Here is a 14,437-nt window from a genome sequence, read left to right as displayed (position 1 = left end):
TTTCATTGCTGCTATTACTTTTCCCACGCTTTCTATAAATTGCTGGTTCAACTTTCCCACACCCACTATAAATTGTTATATGGGTAAAAATAGGGTTGTCAGTGGGAGGGATTGAAATGTGTTTATTTCAATGCAAGAAGTATTTGGAATATGGGAGATGAACTACGAATATGGATCAGTTCATGGAATTACTACGTTCTTGCTGATGCAAGAACAGGATTGGCTGATACAGGTACTGGGCTTTAGATGTTTTAAAAGGAATAGGAAGGGAGGTAAAGGTGGAGCGGTAGCATTACTAATCAGGGATAGTATTACAGCTGTAGAAAAGGAGCATGTTGTGGAGGGATTGTCTACTGAATCAGTGTAGGTGGAAGTCAGAAACAGGAAAGGAGCGATTACTCTATTGGAAGCAGATTCTAGGACCCATAATAGCCCTTGGGACACTGAGGTGCACGTAAGTAGACAGGAAGTGGAATGGTGCAGAAATAATAGGGTTGTTGTAATGGGAGATTTCAATTCACAAATATTGACTGGTGCATTCTTGCTACAAGAGGGATAGATGGGACAGAATTCGTCAGGTGTGTCCAAAGATTCCTGACACAGTATGTATTAGGATGTGGCCTGGATTGGAGAATGCGTCTTCTAAGTCAAGGTTAACAGAGCTAGGATATTTCTTTTTGGAGTGAAGAAAGATGAGAGATGACAATAGAAGTCTCCAATATTTGGAGAGGCTTATGTGAATGGGAAGGGAAAGTTGAGAATCATTGCTCTAGACACAATTGTTACGAAAATATTTTGCTTGAGAAAATTGTCATTGGTCCATTCCCTTTGGAGTTATGAAACTGTGCACATTAGGGACAATTAAAACAGTGGTTTTCAAACATTTTTTTCCACCCACCTTAAGCAATTCCTTACTAGTCACAGAGCACCGATGGCATTGGGATTACTTAAAGTGGTATGTAAGTGAAAATAAAAAGGTGAGAACCACTGCTTTATATGTCCTTAAGGCCGTAAATTGAAAGAAAAGGATTTATTTTTTCAATAAAATTATTTCACCTGAAATCTGGGAGCTTTCAATTTCTGGCTCAAAAGCACAAGCCCAGAGCTGAGTGCTGAAATCATCTGGGTTGTTATTCTTACTGTGGCATTGGAGATAATGTAGAGGTTCCAGGACAACAGCGCTCTGGTAAAAAAAAGTTTTAAAAATTGCACAATAAGAGTTGATAGGACATAGAATTGTACATAAGGCAACACAAAATATTGCCTGGAGGCTTGTACCATTTATCCTCTCAAAGCATTTTACATAGAAACATGGAAACGTAGAAGAAAGGAGCAGGAGTAGGTCATTCGACCCTTCGAGCCTGCTCCGCCATTCAATGAGATCATGGCTGATCTTAAAGTTCAGTGTCCTGTCCCCGCCTTCTCTCCGTAACCTTTAATACCCTTATACTGAAGAAATAGATCTAATTCCCTCTTAAATATATTTAATGTACCTGCCTCTACTGCCCTCTGTGGCAATGAATTCCACAGATTTACCACCCTCTGGGTAAAGAAATTCCTCCTCATCTCGGTCCTAAATGGTTTGCCTATTATCCTCAAACCATGGCCCCGGGTTCTGGATTTTCCCATCATTGGAAACATCCCATCTGCGTCCATTCTGTCCAGTCCTGCCAGAATTTTTATGTCTCTATGAGATCCCCTCTCAATCTTCTAAACTCCAGCGAGTACAATCCCAATTTGCGCAATCTTACCTCATAAGTCATTCCTGCCATTCCAGGTATCAGCCTGGTGAATCGCCTCTGCACTCCCTTCATTGCAAGAACATCCTTCCTTAGATAAGGTGACCAAAACTGCACACAATACTCCAGGTGTGGTCTCACCAAGGCCCTGTACAGCTGCAGTAAGGTATCCTTGTTCCTATACTCAAACCCTCTTGATATGAAGGCCAACATACCATTTGCCTTTTTAACCGCCTGCTGTACCTGCATGCTCGCCTTCAGAGACTGGTGTACAAGTACCCCTAGGTCTCTCTGCACTTCCTCATCTCTTAATCTATTGCCATTCAAATAGTAATCTGCCCTCCGGTTTGTATTACCAAAGTGGATAACCTCACATTTATCCACAGAGTAGTGCATTTCCCATGTATCTGCCCAGTCCCTCAATTTATCCAAATCACACTGGAGCTTCCTGACCCCCTCTTCCGTGAACACAATGCCTCCTAGCTTAGTGTCATCTGCAAATTTGGAGATATTACATCCAATCCCCTCAACCAGATCATTAATGCAAATTGTGAACAGCTGGGGTCCCAGTACAGATCCCTGTGGCACCCCACTGGTCACCGCCCGCCACTCAGAAAACGAGCCATTTATCCCAACTCTCTGTCTTCTACCTGCCAGCCAGTTCTCAATCCACATCAATACTTTGCCCCCAATCCCATGAGCCTTGATTTTGGAAGCCAATCGTTTATGCAGGACCTTATCGAGGGCATTTTGGAAGTCCAGGTACACCACATCCACTGGCTCTCCCCCATCTATTTTACCTGTCACCATATCAAAGAATTCCAATAGATTTGTCAAGCACGATTTACCTTTTGTAAATCCATGTTGACTCCGTCCGATCCCTTCTCTGTTAGTCATATGCTCCGCTATTACATCCTTAATAATGGATTCCATCATTTTGCCCACTACTGATGTAAGGCTCACTGGCCTATAATTCCCCGCTTTTTCTCTACCCCCCTTTTTAAATAGTGGGGTAACATTAGCTACCCTCCAATCCATGGGTACTGATCCTAAGTCTATCGAGTTCTGGAAAATAATTCTTAAAGCATCTGCTATCTGAATGGCCACTTCCTTAAGTTCCCTAGGATGTAGATTATCAGGCCCTTGGGATTTATCTGCCTTCAATCCCATCAATTTCCCCAAGACCATGTCCTTAGAGATACTGATTTCTTTCAGTTCCTCCCTTGCATTAGTCTCTATGTTTCCCAACATCCTTGGGAGGTTATTTGTATCCTCTCTTGTAAAAACAGAACTAAGTAAGAATTTAATTGGTCTGCCATTTCCTTATTCCCCATTATATATTCCCCTGATTCCGACTGCAAGGGACCTACTCTGGATTTCACTAATCTTTTCCTCTTGACATATTTATAAAAGCTTTTGCAGTCGGTTTTTATATTTGCTGCAAGCTTACTTTCGTAATTTATTTTTGCTCTCTTGATTAATCCCTTTGTCCTCCTTTGGTGCATCTTGAACTGCTCCCAGTCTTCGGTTGTGGTACTTTTTTGGCCAATTGATATGCTCTCTCTTTGGACCTAATGCTGTCTCTAATTTCCCTTGTTATCCACTGTGAGTCACCTTTTTTTGGTTTATTTTTATGCCAAACCGGTATAAATGATTTTTGCAATTTCTCCATTAGATCTGTGAATGCTTTCCATTGTCTATCCACAGTCAACTCCCCCATAAACACCACCCAATCAATCTTACTCAACTCCCGTCATAATTCCCTTTATTTAAATTCAGGACCTTAGTCTCGGTTTTAATTTCATCCCTCTCCATGTCGAGTGAGAATTCGATCATATTGTGATCACTCCTACCCAAAGGGCCTCGTACAACAAGATTGTTGATTAGCCCCTTATCATTGCATAATACCCAATCTAAAATGGCCTGCTCCCGAGTTGGTTCCTCGACATATTGGTCTAGATAACCGTCCCGTAAACATTCAAGGAATTCCTCCTCCTCAGTATTTTTACTAATTTGGCTAGTCCAATCTATATGCAAATTAAAGTCTCCCATGATGACAGCTGTTCCCTTATTAACGGTCTCTGATGCAATAATCTCTCATGAAAGCATTGTCTCCACAATACTATTTCTCCAAGTAGCTTTTCACACTTTTGAAAGGATAACTGCAGTAATTTAATAAACACAAATAGCTTTTGCTAATTTACACAATAATAAAAAATGACATTTCTCGTGCTAAAAATTGTATCCTAAATGTCTCCACATAACTATAGTTACCTCATCCTCTCATGATATTCAATCTCGAACTATTCATTCTACAACGTGACTCAACTAAAAATTTGTTTAACCTCATGATTGACTCTTTTATTCTCCTTTTAAAGCAAAAAAAAAAATCAATTCACCTTTCTCTACCTGTACTTTGTCTGGCACATTTATTTGAACCTCATGCTCTTCTTTCTCTATACCATCTAATGCCATTCCATGATTTGGGTCTCTGTTCTCAAAATAAATTTCTTAACACTCTCTTGAGTGCACTGCATTTACCACCCATAAACTCATTCAACTAACTAAACAACATTTTCCTTGAGAAAAAGCCACGGATGCTGGAATCTTTTTGAGCAAAAAATGAAAAGCTACAAGGATTTAGCAAGTCAAGCAGCAAACCCATAATATAAATAGTTAACATTTCAGGTTGGGACTTTCTATTGAGACAAAAGTAGGTATGGGTGATAGTGAGTACATTGTGGTGGGGAAGTGGGAGGGGTAAAGCTGATGAAGGGCTAAGAGGTGATTGGGTACCAGACTGAAGATGTGAGAGATGGAGAGACCACTGGGGAAGGGAAATGGGTGGAAAAAAAAGTTGGGAGTAGCTGGAGAAGAAATGGAAACAGTGGAACCAAACTATTAGGGTCATCTAATAGTGAAAACATCAATGTTCATACAGTTGGGTTTAAGGCTGTCCAAAAGGAATTTGATGTGTTGTTCCTCACGCAAGTTTAACGTTATCCTGACAGTAATGAGGTCAAAGACAGCATGTCTGCATGGGAATGTTAACGGGAATTAAAATGGATATCAACCGGTAATTCTAGTCTGGACCCATAGACAGAGTGCAGGTGGTTGGCGAAGTAGTTTTTAATTTTTTTTAAATGATAATCTGACTTGGCCTTTATTAGGTTTGGAGATTACTCCAGCTGTCCAAATAATCTTTATCTTCACAGAAAAAAAAATTAGACAGTTCTTCCCTCAAACTCATGTTATGAACTGACAACCCTTTTAATTTTGTTTTGGACTAAAGGAACTTTGTTAGCACTAACAAAGGAACAGCAATGGAAAATTCACCAGATAACAATAAATTCAAAATAAGTTTTTATAAAACAATAACATAACATTTCTTACTTATCTCTAAACTTAACTCTAAATTTAATCCCACTATGCACTAATATGTGTGTGTGTGATTAAAGTCCAACTCTGGCCTTGCAATTTTCAGTTCAGAAATAAATTATAAAGCACTTTTTAACATCATATCTTCAGGCCTCCTTTAACTCATTCTTTTGATAAGTTGTCCTTAAGAGATATTCTTCAAGCAGAAGTGACCATCTTCTGGCCACATATTCATCTCTTATGGAAAGGATAATACAAGTCCTGTCTTCCCAGGATCAAACCTTCTTTTGAATGGAGACTTTGGAATCTGCTTTCTAATCGATGAAACTGTCCTCCTTATTTTAAAGAATCAGTCAGAAGTAGGCGTCTCTTTTGAAATCCCCCTTCTGTTAGGAGTAACACATAGGTAGCTTTTCCCCTTCTACAGGAAAAATTATTGCTGGTCAGTTCTGCATCTGAACAGTATGGTTAGTTTCCTTAAACTGACTTCATTGTCTCCCATTTTGATAATATATTTCCTGCAAATCTCTCATGTCACATGGTATGTGACATAATTTCAAGTCCACATGTCTCTTCACAGAGCTAAAATGGCCGTGCCTTTTTACAGATGCTTCTGAAATAACACCCTGTAGCGGCCCATGCATGGAGACATAGACCGGCCCAAAAATGGCCAATGAATGCGGCGACGGTGTAGACATGCGAGTGACACCGGCTGTCATCCTAGGTGACCTCTGCACAGCGGGAAGATGGGGAACTCCAGCAGGAATGCTGGCCAATCTGAGGCTGACGCTCCGATGACGTGGGGCCCTGGCGTCAGTGCCAGGGGCCCATATAAGCAGAACTGCTAGCGCAATAAATCAGTCTTCGACTTTGACTCCTCACGTGTGTGTTTTCCTTTCACACTCGCTACAGCACACATGCTACAACCTATTGTTTTCAATATCTCAAAAACCATCATAAATCCTTTCATCTTCTGACTCCAACTTCAATCAGCAGACATTCTCATCTCAAACTGGCTTCTGTCTTCCATCTCAAAGAACCAGATGTGTTTAAAATGTCTTTGTGCTGAAGTCAGCTGACAGCTGCAAAAAAACCATGTCTCTGTAGAATTTAAATGAGCCGTCCTCCCAAACTAACTTATTAACCCATATCGAGATAAAATATAGTTTTAACATTAAACCAAGGATGAATATTAACACAGATCCATTATACTTAGCGCATCATTTCCAACCCCAATCCAGATCAGGCAACATCCATTTGTTCCCATCAAACACCTTTCTTTTTTACATGTGATTACGTTACCCTTTGTTTGTGTAACAGGATCTTTTAATGTAATTTTGTGAAAGCAAAGTCATCAAAACACCCAATTAATGGAGTCTCCTTCCCCCCACCAACCCCATCGATGTGATCTACCAGGCTCGTTGTTTGAAGGAGGCGTGCAAAAATCATGACCTAAAAATCTGAGATAGAGAATAAAATTTTCTTTCATGTAACTTTTTGTGAATCAACATTTTATTTTCAGCTGACAGCTGCCTCTATTCAAACAACTTACCCTCCACTTTGATTTCTTCTTTGGAATATTTTCATTACTCTCTACAACCGGAGTTGCTGAACGCTTTCTCTTCGTCTCAGCATCCTTTTTCTCTGCAATTATCTTGTCTTTGGTTGGGGTTGCCAGTTTAATTTGTCTTCCTTTCCCAGCCTGAAATTTATTCTTAGAAATCTCTTCAACAATATTCCATGGAACCTTTGCTCTTGCATTTTCTTCACTTTTGCCAATATCCTGTGAAGTCTGAAGCCAGGTGTTTCTACCTGAAAATAATTCAGTAGAGGGTCCAGAGATCACATTATTTCTTCTGGAGATCTTGTGTATCTGCATACAAACAGAAGTGTGTAAGACATTGAGAAAAACTCTGTATCCATGTGGCATTTCATGACTTAGTGAAACAGATAACAACGAGTCAAAAATTGCTGACAAGTACAGTGTCTGTACTCACCAGTGAATTATACAGTTATGTTTGATACGTTACTTCAGCTAATGCAGCATGGAACAGAGAACAATACAATTTAATAAAATACACAGACATTATATTATGACCTCACTCCAGTTTGAAATTCTTTTGAACAACCTGGAGACGAGGAATATTCTTTTAAAACAACGCATCAAAACACTTTCATTTCTTACTTCACAATGATTTACCTCACTTTCGTCGTCATCTTCCTTTTCTGAGTCAGGGAATCCCTCCTTATGCTGTAACAGAGAAGCCAGAAGCTCTGAAGCTATCATTTTCACCTAGTAGGAACATAACATAGAAATGTAATCAGTTAAAAGGATTCTAATGTTCTCCACAAAAGTGTCACTCTGGGCTATTAAAATTACGTTTGTGGGCAAATGTTTAAAATTCACAAAAAACTAAAATTATAGTTTAATCCAAAAGTAGTGATGAACTTTAATTAAGAAATTTGAGATTCTAAAATTTTGAGTATTCTGGTTTTGGAACACTTTTGAGCCAACTGACCATGATATGCTAGGTTAGAGTATGCCACGACAAAGGAATTTAGGATCAGTGTCTTAATTTCTTGAATCTAAATCACTCTTTTTATGTTTTCTCAAGCCATTGGTCAGTGTGTTAATCAACTGTTTATTTAAGCTCCAGCTTTTAAACCAGACATTGAGCCTTTTATATTAGGCATAGTAATCCACTTTATCAATGGTAAATTTATAAATTATTATTCTGTTTGATCATATAATGTATGCCTCAAACTTAAAATTGAAGAGAAATAAGACTAAAGTGTCTTTCACAAGTTCTAAAATAACTGTCTCCACATCGAAGTTCAATTTAAATATATTTATTACGATCAAGACAATTGATCAATGCAATAAATTCCAATCGTTCCATGTGATTTGTAATTAGTCCTAAGTGGGTCATTGATTCAGAAAATAAACTCTGACTAGTACACTCAAAGATGGAGAGTCATAACAATTGCAATTAGTAAACTTTTGGAATAGAGATGACATCATAGTATCAAGTCAACCCATCTTCTGTAAGACAGGGGAAAAAATGAGCAACTAGTCAGAAAAGTACATAAAATGGGAACAATTGAAGACTTGCTTGTTTGATTGCTCAATAGACTGTTCAACGCTTGACGTCCTGTTTTGCGGAAACTGCCAAAATGTTTGGCCTGAAGAAAACTGAGGTCCTCCATCAGCCAGCTCCCCACCATGACTACCAGCCCCCCACCCCCCCACATCTCCATCGGGCACACAAAACTCAAAACGGTCAACCAGTTTACCTATCTCGGCTGCACCATTTCATCAGATGCAAGGATCGACAATGAGATAGACAACAGACTCGCCAAGGCAAATAGCGCCTTTGGAAGACTACACAAAAGAGTCTGGAAAAACAACCAACTGAAAAACCTCACAAAGATTAGTGTATACAGAGCCGTTGTCATACCCACACTCCTGTTCGGCTCCGAATCATGGGTCCTCTACCGGCATCACCTACGGCTCCTAGAACGCTTCCACCAGCGTTGTCTCCGCTCCATCCTCAACATTCATTGGAGCGCTTTCATCCCGAACGTCGAAGTACTCGAGATGGCAGAGGTCGACAGCATCGAGTCCACGCTGCTGAAGATCCAGCTGCGCTGGGTGGGTCACGTCTCCAGAATGGAGGACCATCGCCTTCCCAAGATCGTGTTATATGGCGAGCTCTCCACTGGCCACTGTGACAGAGGTGCACCAAAGAAAAGGTACAAGGACTGCCTAAAGAAATCTCTTGGTGCCTGCCACATTGACCACCACCAGTGGGCTGATATCGCCTCAAACCGTGCATCTTGGCGCCTCACAGTTTGGCGGGCAGCAACCTCCTTTGAAGAAGACCGCAGAGCCCACCTCACTGACAAAAGGCAAAGGAGGAAAAACGCAACACCCAACCCCAACCAACCAATTTTCCCCTGCAACCGCTGCAACCGTGTCTGCCTGTCCCGCATCGGACTTGTCAGCCACAAACGAGCCTGCAGCTGACGTGGACTTTTACCCCCTCCATAAATCTTCGTCCGCGAAGCCAAGCCAAAGAAAGAAGAAGACTGTTCAATCTCAACCAATCTGTCGAAGAATAGACTGAAGGAAAATTAAAGATATTGAATCAAGAAAACATCTTTAGGGAGAGATTCCAGCTGGTGGCTGAGTAACAAGTTCTTGGTGTGGCTCTTGAACATCTAATCTTTTTCCCATTACCTAACAGCTATTTTAATCTGTAAAAGCTGTTCTTTCTGGGAATTTTAAAAAAAATTCCATCTTAATTGCAGAGTTAAGAATCGGAAGGACTGTTCTTGAACTGATACAAGGGAAAAATGGAAGAAAAGGTTCTAAAACAGAGGCTTCACAATCTGAAGAAATTCTCACAAGATTGGAAGCTAAAATTGATAATTTGAACTTGTGTTATGAGGCACTGGATCAGAAAATTACAAAGTTTCAAGACCGTTTTGATGACACATTTTTCTTGTTTATTTTTCATTGCGTGATGACATTATTTAATGGTTTTATTGTATTGTGTATGTTGAATGTTTATTGGTTTTGGAGGGGGGTGGGAAAGGGGGAGGGAAGGTAGGGGGGAAAACAAGGGAGAAAATGCCACTGTGTATATTTAAGAGGGAAATGTTTATATGTATTTTGATTGATCTTGATAGTCCATTTAAAACTTGTTATATTGTTTTTCTGTCGTCAAAGCTGCTTCCTTCTGGTAATCTCAGTCTGTTTCCCAATTTATCCTTTAAGTAGGCTTTCAGTTGATGGTATGAAAACATTGTACCATGAGTTATTCCATATTTGTACTTCATTTGTTCAAATGTTAATAAATTATTTCCCAAAAAACAATTTTCTATTCTTTTAATTCCTTTTCTCTCCCATTCTCTGAAGGAAAGGTTATCTATTGTAAAAGGGATTAGCTGATTTTGGGTCAATAATGATTTTGGTATTTGGTAATTTGTTTTTTTTCCTTTCTAAGTGAATCTTCTTTCATATATTGAGTAAATGATGCAGTACTGGTGAGCTTTTATATCGTACCAGCTTTTCATCCCACTTATAAAGTATATGTTCTGGTACCTTCTCCCCTATTTTATCTAGTTCTATCTTAGTCCAATCTGGTTTTTTCCTTGTCTGATAATTTAATCTGTACAGTGTCTTAAATTATTATCTAATCTAATACCTAGGTATCGGATTGCTTGTGTTTGCCATTTAAATTGTGATTCTTTTTTAAATTCTGTATAATCTGCATTACTCATTGGCATCACTTCACTTTTATTTGCATTGTCCCGATATTTCTCTATATTCCTTCAATTTCTTATTGATATTTCTGGTTCTGTTAAGTATACTATGATGTCATCTGCAAATAAACTGATTTTATACTCCTCCTCCTTTATTTTTATCCATTTTATTTTATTTTCTGTTCTTATCAGTTCTGCCAATGGTTCTATTGCTGAAGCGAACAGTGAGGGAGATAATGGACATCCCTGCCTAGTTGGCCTACTTAATTTAAATTGGTTCGATACATATCCATTTACTGTTACCTTTGCCAATGGTCTATTATATAATGCTTTAATCCAATTAATATATTTTTCTGGTAGATTGAACCTCTGTAATACTTTGAATAAATAATTTCATTCTAACCCGTCAAAGGCTTTTTCTGCATCTAAAGCAACAGCCACTGTTAACATCTTATTTCCTTGAACACCATAAATTAAATTAATAAATTTAGACATTATCCGCTGTTCGTCTTTTCTTAATAAATCCAGTTTGATCTAGTTTTACTATTTTTGGTACACAGTCGGCCAATCTGTTTGCTAATAATTTTGCTATTGTCTTATAATCTGTGTTAAGTAGAGACATTGGTCTATATGATGCTGGTGTGAGTGGATCCTTCCCCGTCTTTGGTATTACTGTAATTATTGCTGTCTTACATGAATCTGGCAAGTTTTGTTTTTCTTCGATTTGGTTCATTAATTCCAGGAAAGGAGGAATTAATAACTCTTAATGTTTTATAGAATTCTACTGCGAATCCTCTCCAGGCGTTTTATTTTTTGACAGCTTTTTTAATATATCCTGTACTTCCTCTATTTCAAATGGTTTTATCAGTTTGTTTTGTTCCTCTTCTTGCAATTTCGGCAGTTCAATTTTAGCTAAAAACTTTTATCAACTTTCCCCTCGTTCTCAGTTTGGTATAATTGTTCATAAAATTCCTTAAAGTTCTATTGGATTATATGTAATTTGTTTGTCCTTTTTCCTTGATGCCAATACAGTTTTATTTAGCTTGTTCTACTTTAAGTTGCCAGGCTAATATTTTATGTGTTTTTTCTCCTAGCTCATAATACTATTGCTTTATTTTCATTATGTTCTTCTCCACCTTATATGTTTGTAATGTTTCGTATTTTATTTTTTTGTCTGACACTTCTCTTATTTTTGTTATATCATCCCTTGTTGCTAGTTCCTTTTCTGTACTTATTATCTCCCTTTCCAACTGTTCTATTTCCCGATTGTAGTCCTTTTTCATCTTAGTTACATAACTTAGTTACATAACAGAGGATGAAGGCTTTCATTACATCCCATAATATATATTTGTCTTTCACTGATTTCGTATTTATTTCAAAGTACATTTTAATTTGGCGTTCAATAAACTCTCTAATTTCCTGCGTTTTAAGTAGCATGGAGCTTAACCTCCATCTATATGTTCTTGGTGCGATGTCCTCCAGTTCTATTGCTAATAACAAGGGTGAATGATCATAGCAATCTAGCTTTATATTCAGTTTTCCTAACTCTCCCTTGAATATGGGCCGACAACAAAAACATATCAATCCTTGAGTATGTTTTATGCCTACTCGAATAATATGAGTATTCTTTCTCCCTTGGGTGCAGCCTCCACCATATATTCATAAGTTTCATTTCCATAAATTTTCATTAACCAGAAATTTGGCCACTTTATTCTTTTTGCTAGTCTTTTGTCCAGTTTTATCCAACATTGGATCCAAATTAAGGTTAAAATCCCCTCCTATCAATATATTCCCTTGCGTATCTACAATCTTCAAAAAAATATCTTGCATAAACTTTTGATCCTCTTCATTAGGTGTACATATATATTGAGCAAATTCCAAAATTCTGAATATATCTGACACTTTATCATTACCTACCTTCCTGCTGGATCTATTATTTCCTCCTCTATTTTGATTGGTACATTTTTATTAATTAATATAGTTACACCTCCAGCTTTTGAATTATATGATGCTGCCACTACATGCCCTACCCAGTCTCTCTTTGTTATGTTCCACTTCAGTTAGGTGAGTTTCCTGCACAAATACTATGTCTATTTTTTTCACAGTAAATTTAATAGCCTCTTCCGTTTAATTTAGTTATGTATTCCATTAATATTTATAGTCATATAAATAAACATGGCCATCTCATGTCCTTCCGCTTCCTCACCACCACCATCTCCCATTTCCCCATTTTCATCTCTCAGTTTTCCCTTTTTAAACTCAATGTATAACACATTTAAAACATAAAATACTTCAACAACTCCCACATCCAATATTCCCTTAGCCCCAAATGTCGTCCCCCCCCTCTCTGAGCTTCCCCCTATCCCTTGCCGGGCAACCACAACTCCCCTCTCCATTTGCATTGTGAACCCACTCGCAAGCGTCAATTGATTTTGCAGTGACGGTTATTCTCTCCCACCCAACCCCCCCCGAACTTTTTTGTTTACACATATAACAAAGCTCACCCTCTTTTTTCCCCCTTCCTTCCCTTCTCTTTCCCTTCTTTAGTTCTTACATATACATTATTTTTATCTTTATTATCTTTATATGTATTTTTATCGCCGTTCTTCATTCTTGTTACATCTCTTCATCTCTCCTTCTGTCCTGCAGGCGTTCTGCAAATTCTCGAGCTTCCTCCGGATCCAAGAACAGTCTGTTTTGCTCCACAGGGATAAATATTTTAAGCACAGCTGGATGTCTTAACATGAATTTATAACCATTTTTCCATAGGATTGATTTTGCTGTATTAAACTCCTTCATGAGTTCAAAACTTATGTCTGGGTAAAAATATATTTTTTGACCCTTGTATTCCAATGGTTTATTCTCTTCTCTAATTTTATTCCTTGCCCACTCCAGTATATTTTCTCTTGTTGTATATCTCAAAAATTTTACTAAACAGATCTTGGTTTTTGATGTGTCTGTGGTTTTGGAGCTAGTGTTCTGTGTGCCCTTTCTATTTCCATTCCTTCCTGTATTTCTGTCATTCCCTTGAACTTTTGGGATCCATTCTTTTATAAATTCCTTCATATCTGTGTCTTTTTCATCTTCCTTTAGGCCCACTATTTTGTTGTTTCGCCTACTATAATTTTCCAACATATCAATTTTCTGAGCTAACAACTCTTTTTATCACTTTCTTCCAATTTTCTTCTTAAGTCATTCATTTCCATTTCTACAGCCGTTTCACATTTTCTAATCTTTTCCCTATTTCTGTCATGACCAGCTCTAATCTATTCACTTTTTCTTCTGTACTTTTCATTTCACTAAATTCTAATGTCAACCATTCTTTTAATGCTCTCATTTGTTCTGTCCATCTGTTTTAACTTCTATTTTTCTGTGCAGAATCTTGGTCTTCTTCTTTTGTGTCTGCACCTGTGTTTGTCTTCTTCTTCTCTTCCTTGTATCTGTGTCTCTTCTGACTTTCCTGATGAGTTGCTTGTCTCACTTTCGTGGGCTTCTTCTTGCTTGGCTTTATGCTGTTGGTCCTCTTCTTCAGGGCTACTCATCTGTTTTGTCTCCTGCTGCTGCTGCTCTTCTTTCTTTCTTTTCACTCCCTTTCCTGTCTTCCAGCTGTCTTTCCTCCTCTTCCAGCTGAGAGCCCTGGTGTCTAAGCTGGTTGTGTTATGTTTGCTCGCTCCTCAGTTGAGCCCCCCTCCCATCGCCGTTTTCCTTCTCCTTAGATTGTGGACAGCGATCAGGAGGGTCGGGACTCTGCGGAGTCGTCACCAACTTCGAAGAATGGGCTCTTTTCTCCACGACGGCTCCCTGTTTCTTCATGCAGGTAAGGCCTTCTCCTTTCTCTTCCGGCGTCTTTTCTTCTTTTTTTCCCGTTGTTTTTACTTTTTCCTTCTTGGGTGCCATTTTCTTTCTTTTCTCTACAACTTTATCTTTTATTTGTTATGTTTTGTATTTCTTGAACTTTATATTTTCTTCACGTTATTTCTTCTTTTCTGGAGAGGGCTGATATTCCCCTGACTCGTGTCTCCTCTCAAAAGTTGATGCCTTCAAAGAACATT

General features: G+C 38.5%; 1 protein-coding gene across 1 annotated transcript in view; it reads right to left on the bottom strand.

Annotated features, from left to right (window-relative positions):
* The window catches only part of lrwd1 (leucine-rich repeats and WD repeat domain containing 1), a 77,470-nt gene that overhangs the window by 37,865 nt on the left and 25,168 nt on the right, over nt 1-14,437 (bottom strand). Inside the window, exons 6-8 of the mRNA XM_069910541.1 lie at nt 7,318-7,410; nt 6,670-6,990; nt 1,057-1,183 (exon numbers count right to left, since the gene is read on the bottom strand). Coding sequence (XP_069766642.1) covers nt 1,057-1,183; nt 6,670-6,990; nt 7,318-7,410 — 541 coding nt within the window. The remainder of the gene's footprint in view (nt 1-1,056; nt 1,184-6,669; nt 6,991-7,317; nt 7,411-14,437) is intronic.

Source organism: Narcine bancroftii, chromosome 14, assembly GCF_036971445.1.
Source record: "Narcine bancroftii isolate sNarBan1 chromosome 14, sNarBan1.hap1, whole genome shotgun sequence".
NCBI classification, from domain to species: domain Eukaryota; kingdom Metazoa; phylum Chordata; class Chondrichthyes; order Torpediniformes; family Narcinidae; genus Narcine; species Narcine bancroftii.
The sequence above is the reverse complement of the archived record's forward strand: the minus strand, read 5'-3'. Positions and strand labels throughout refer to the sequence as shown.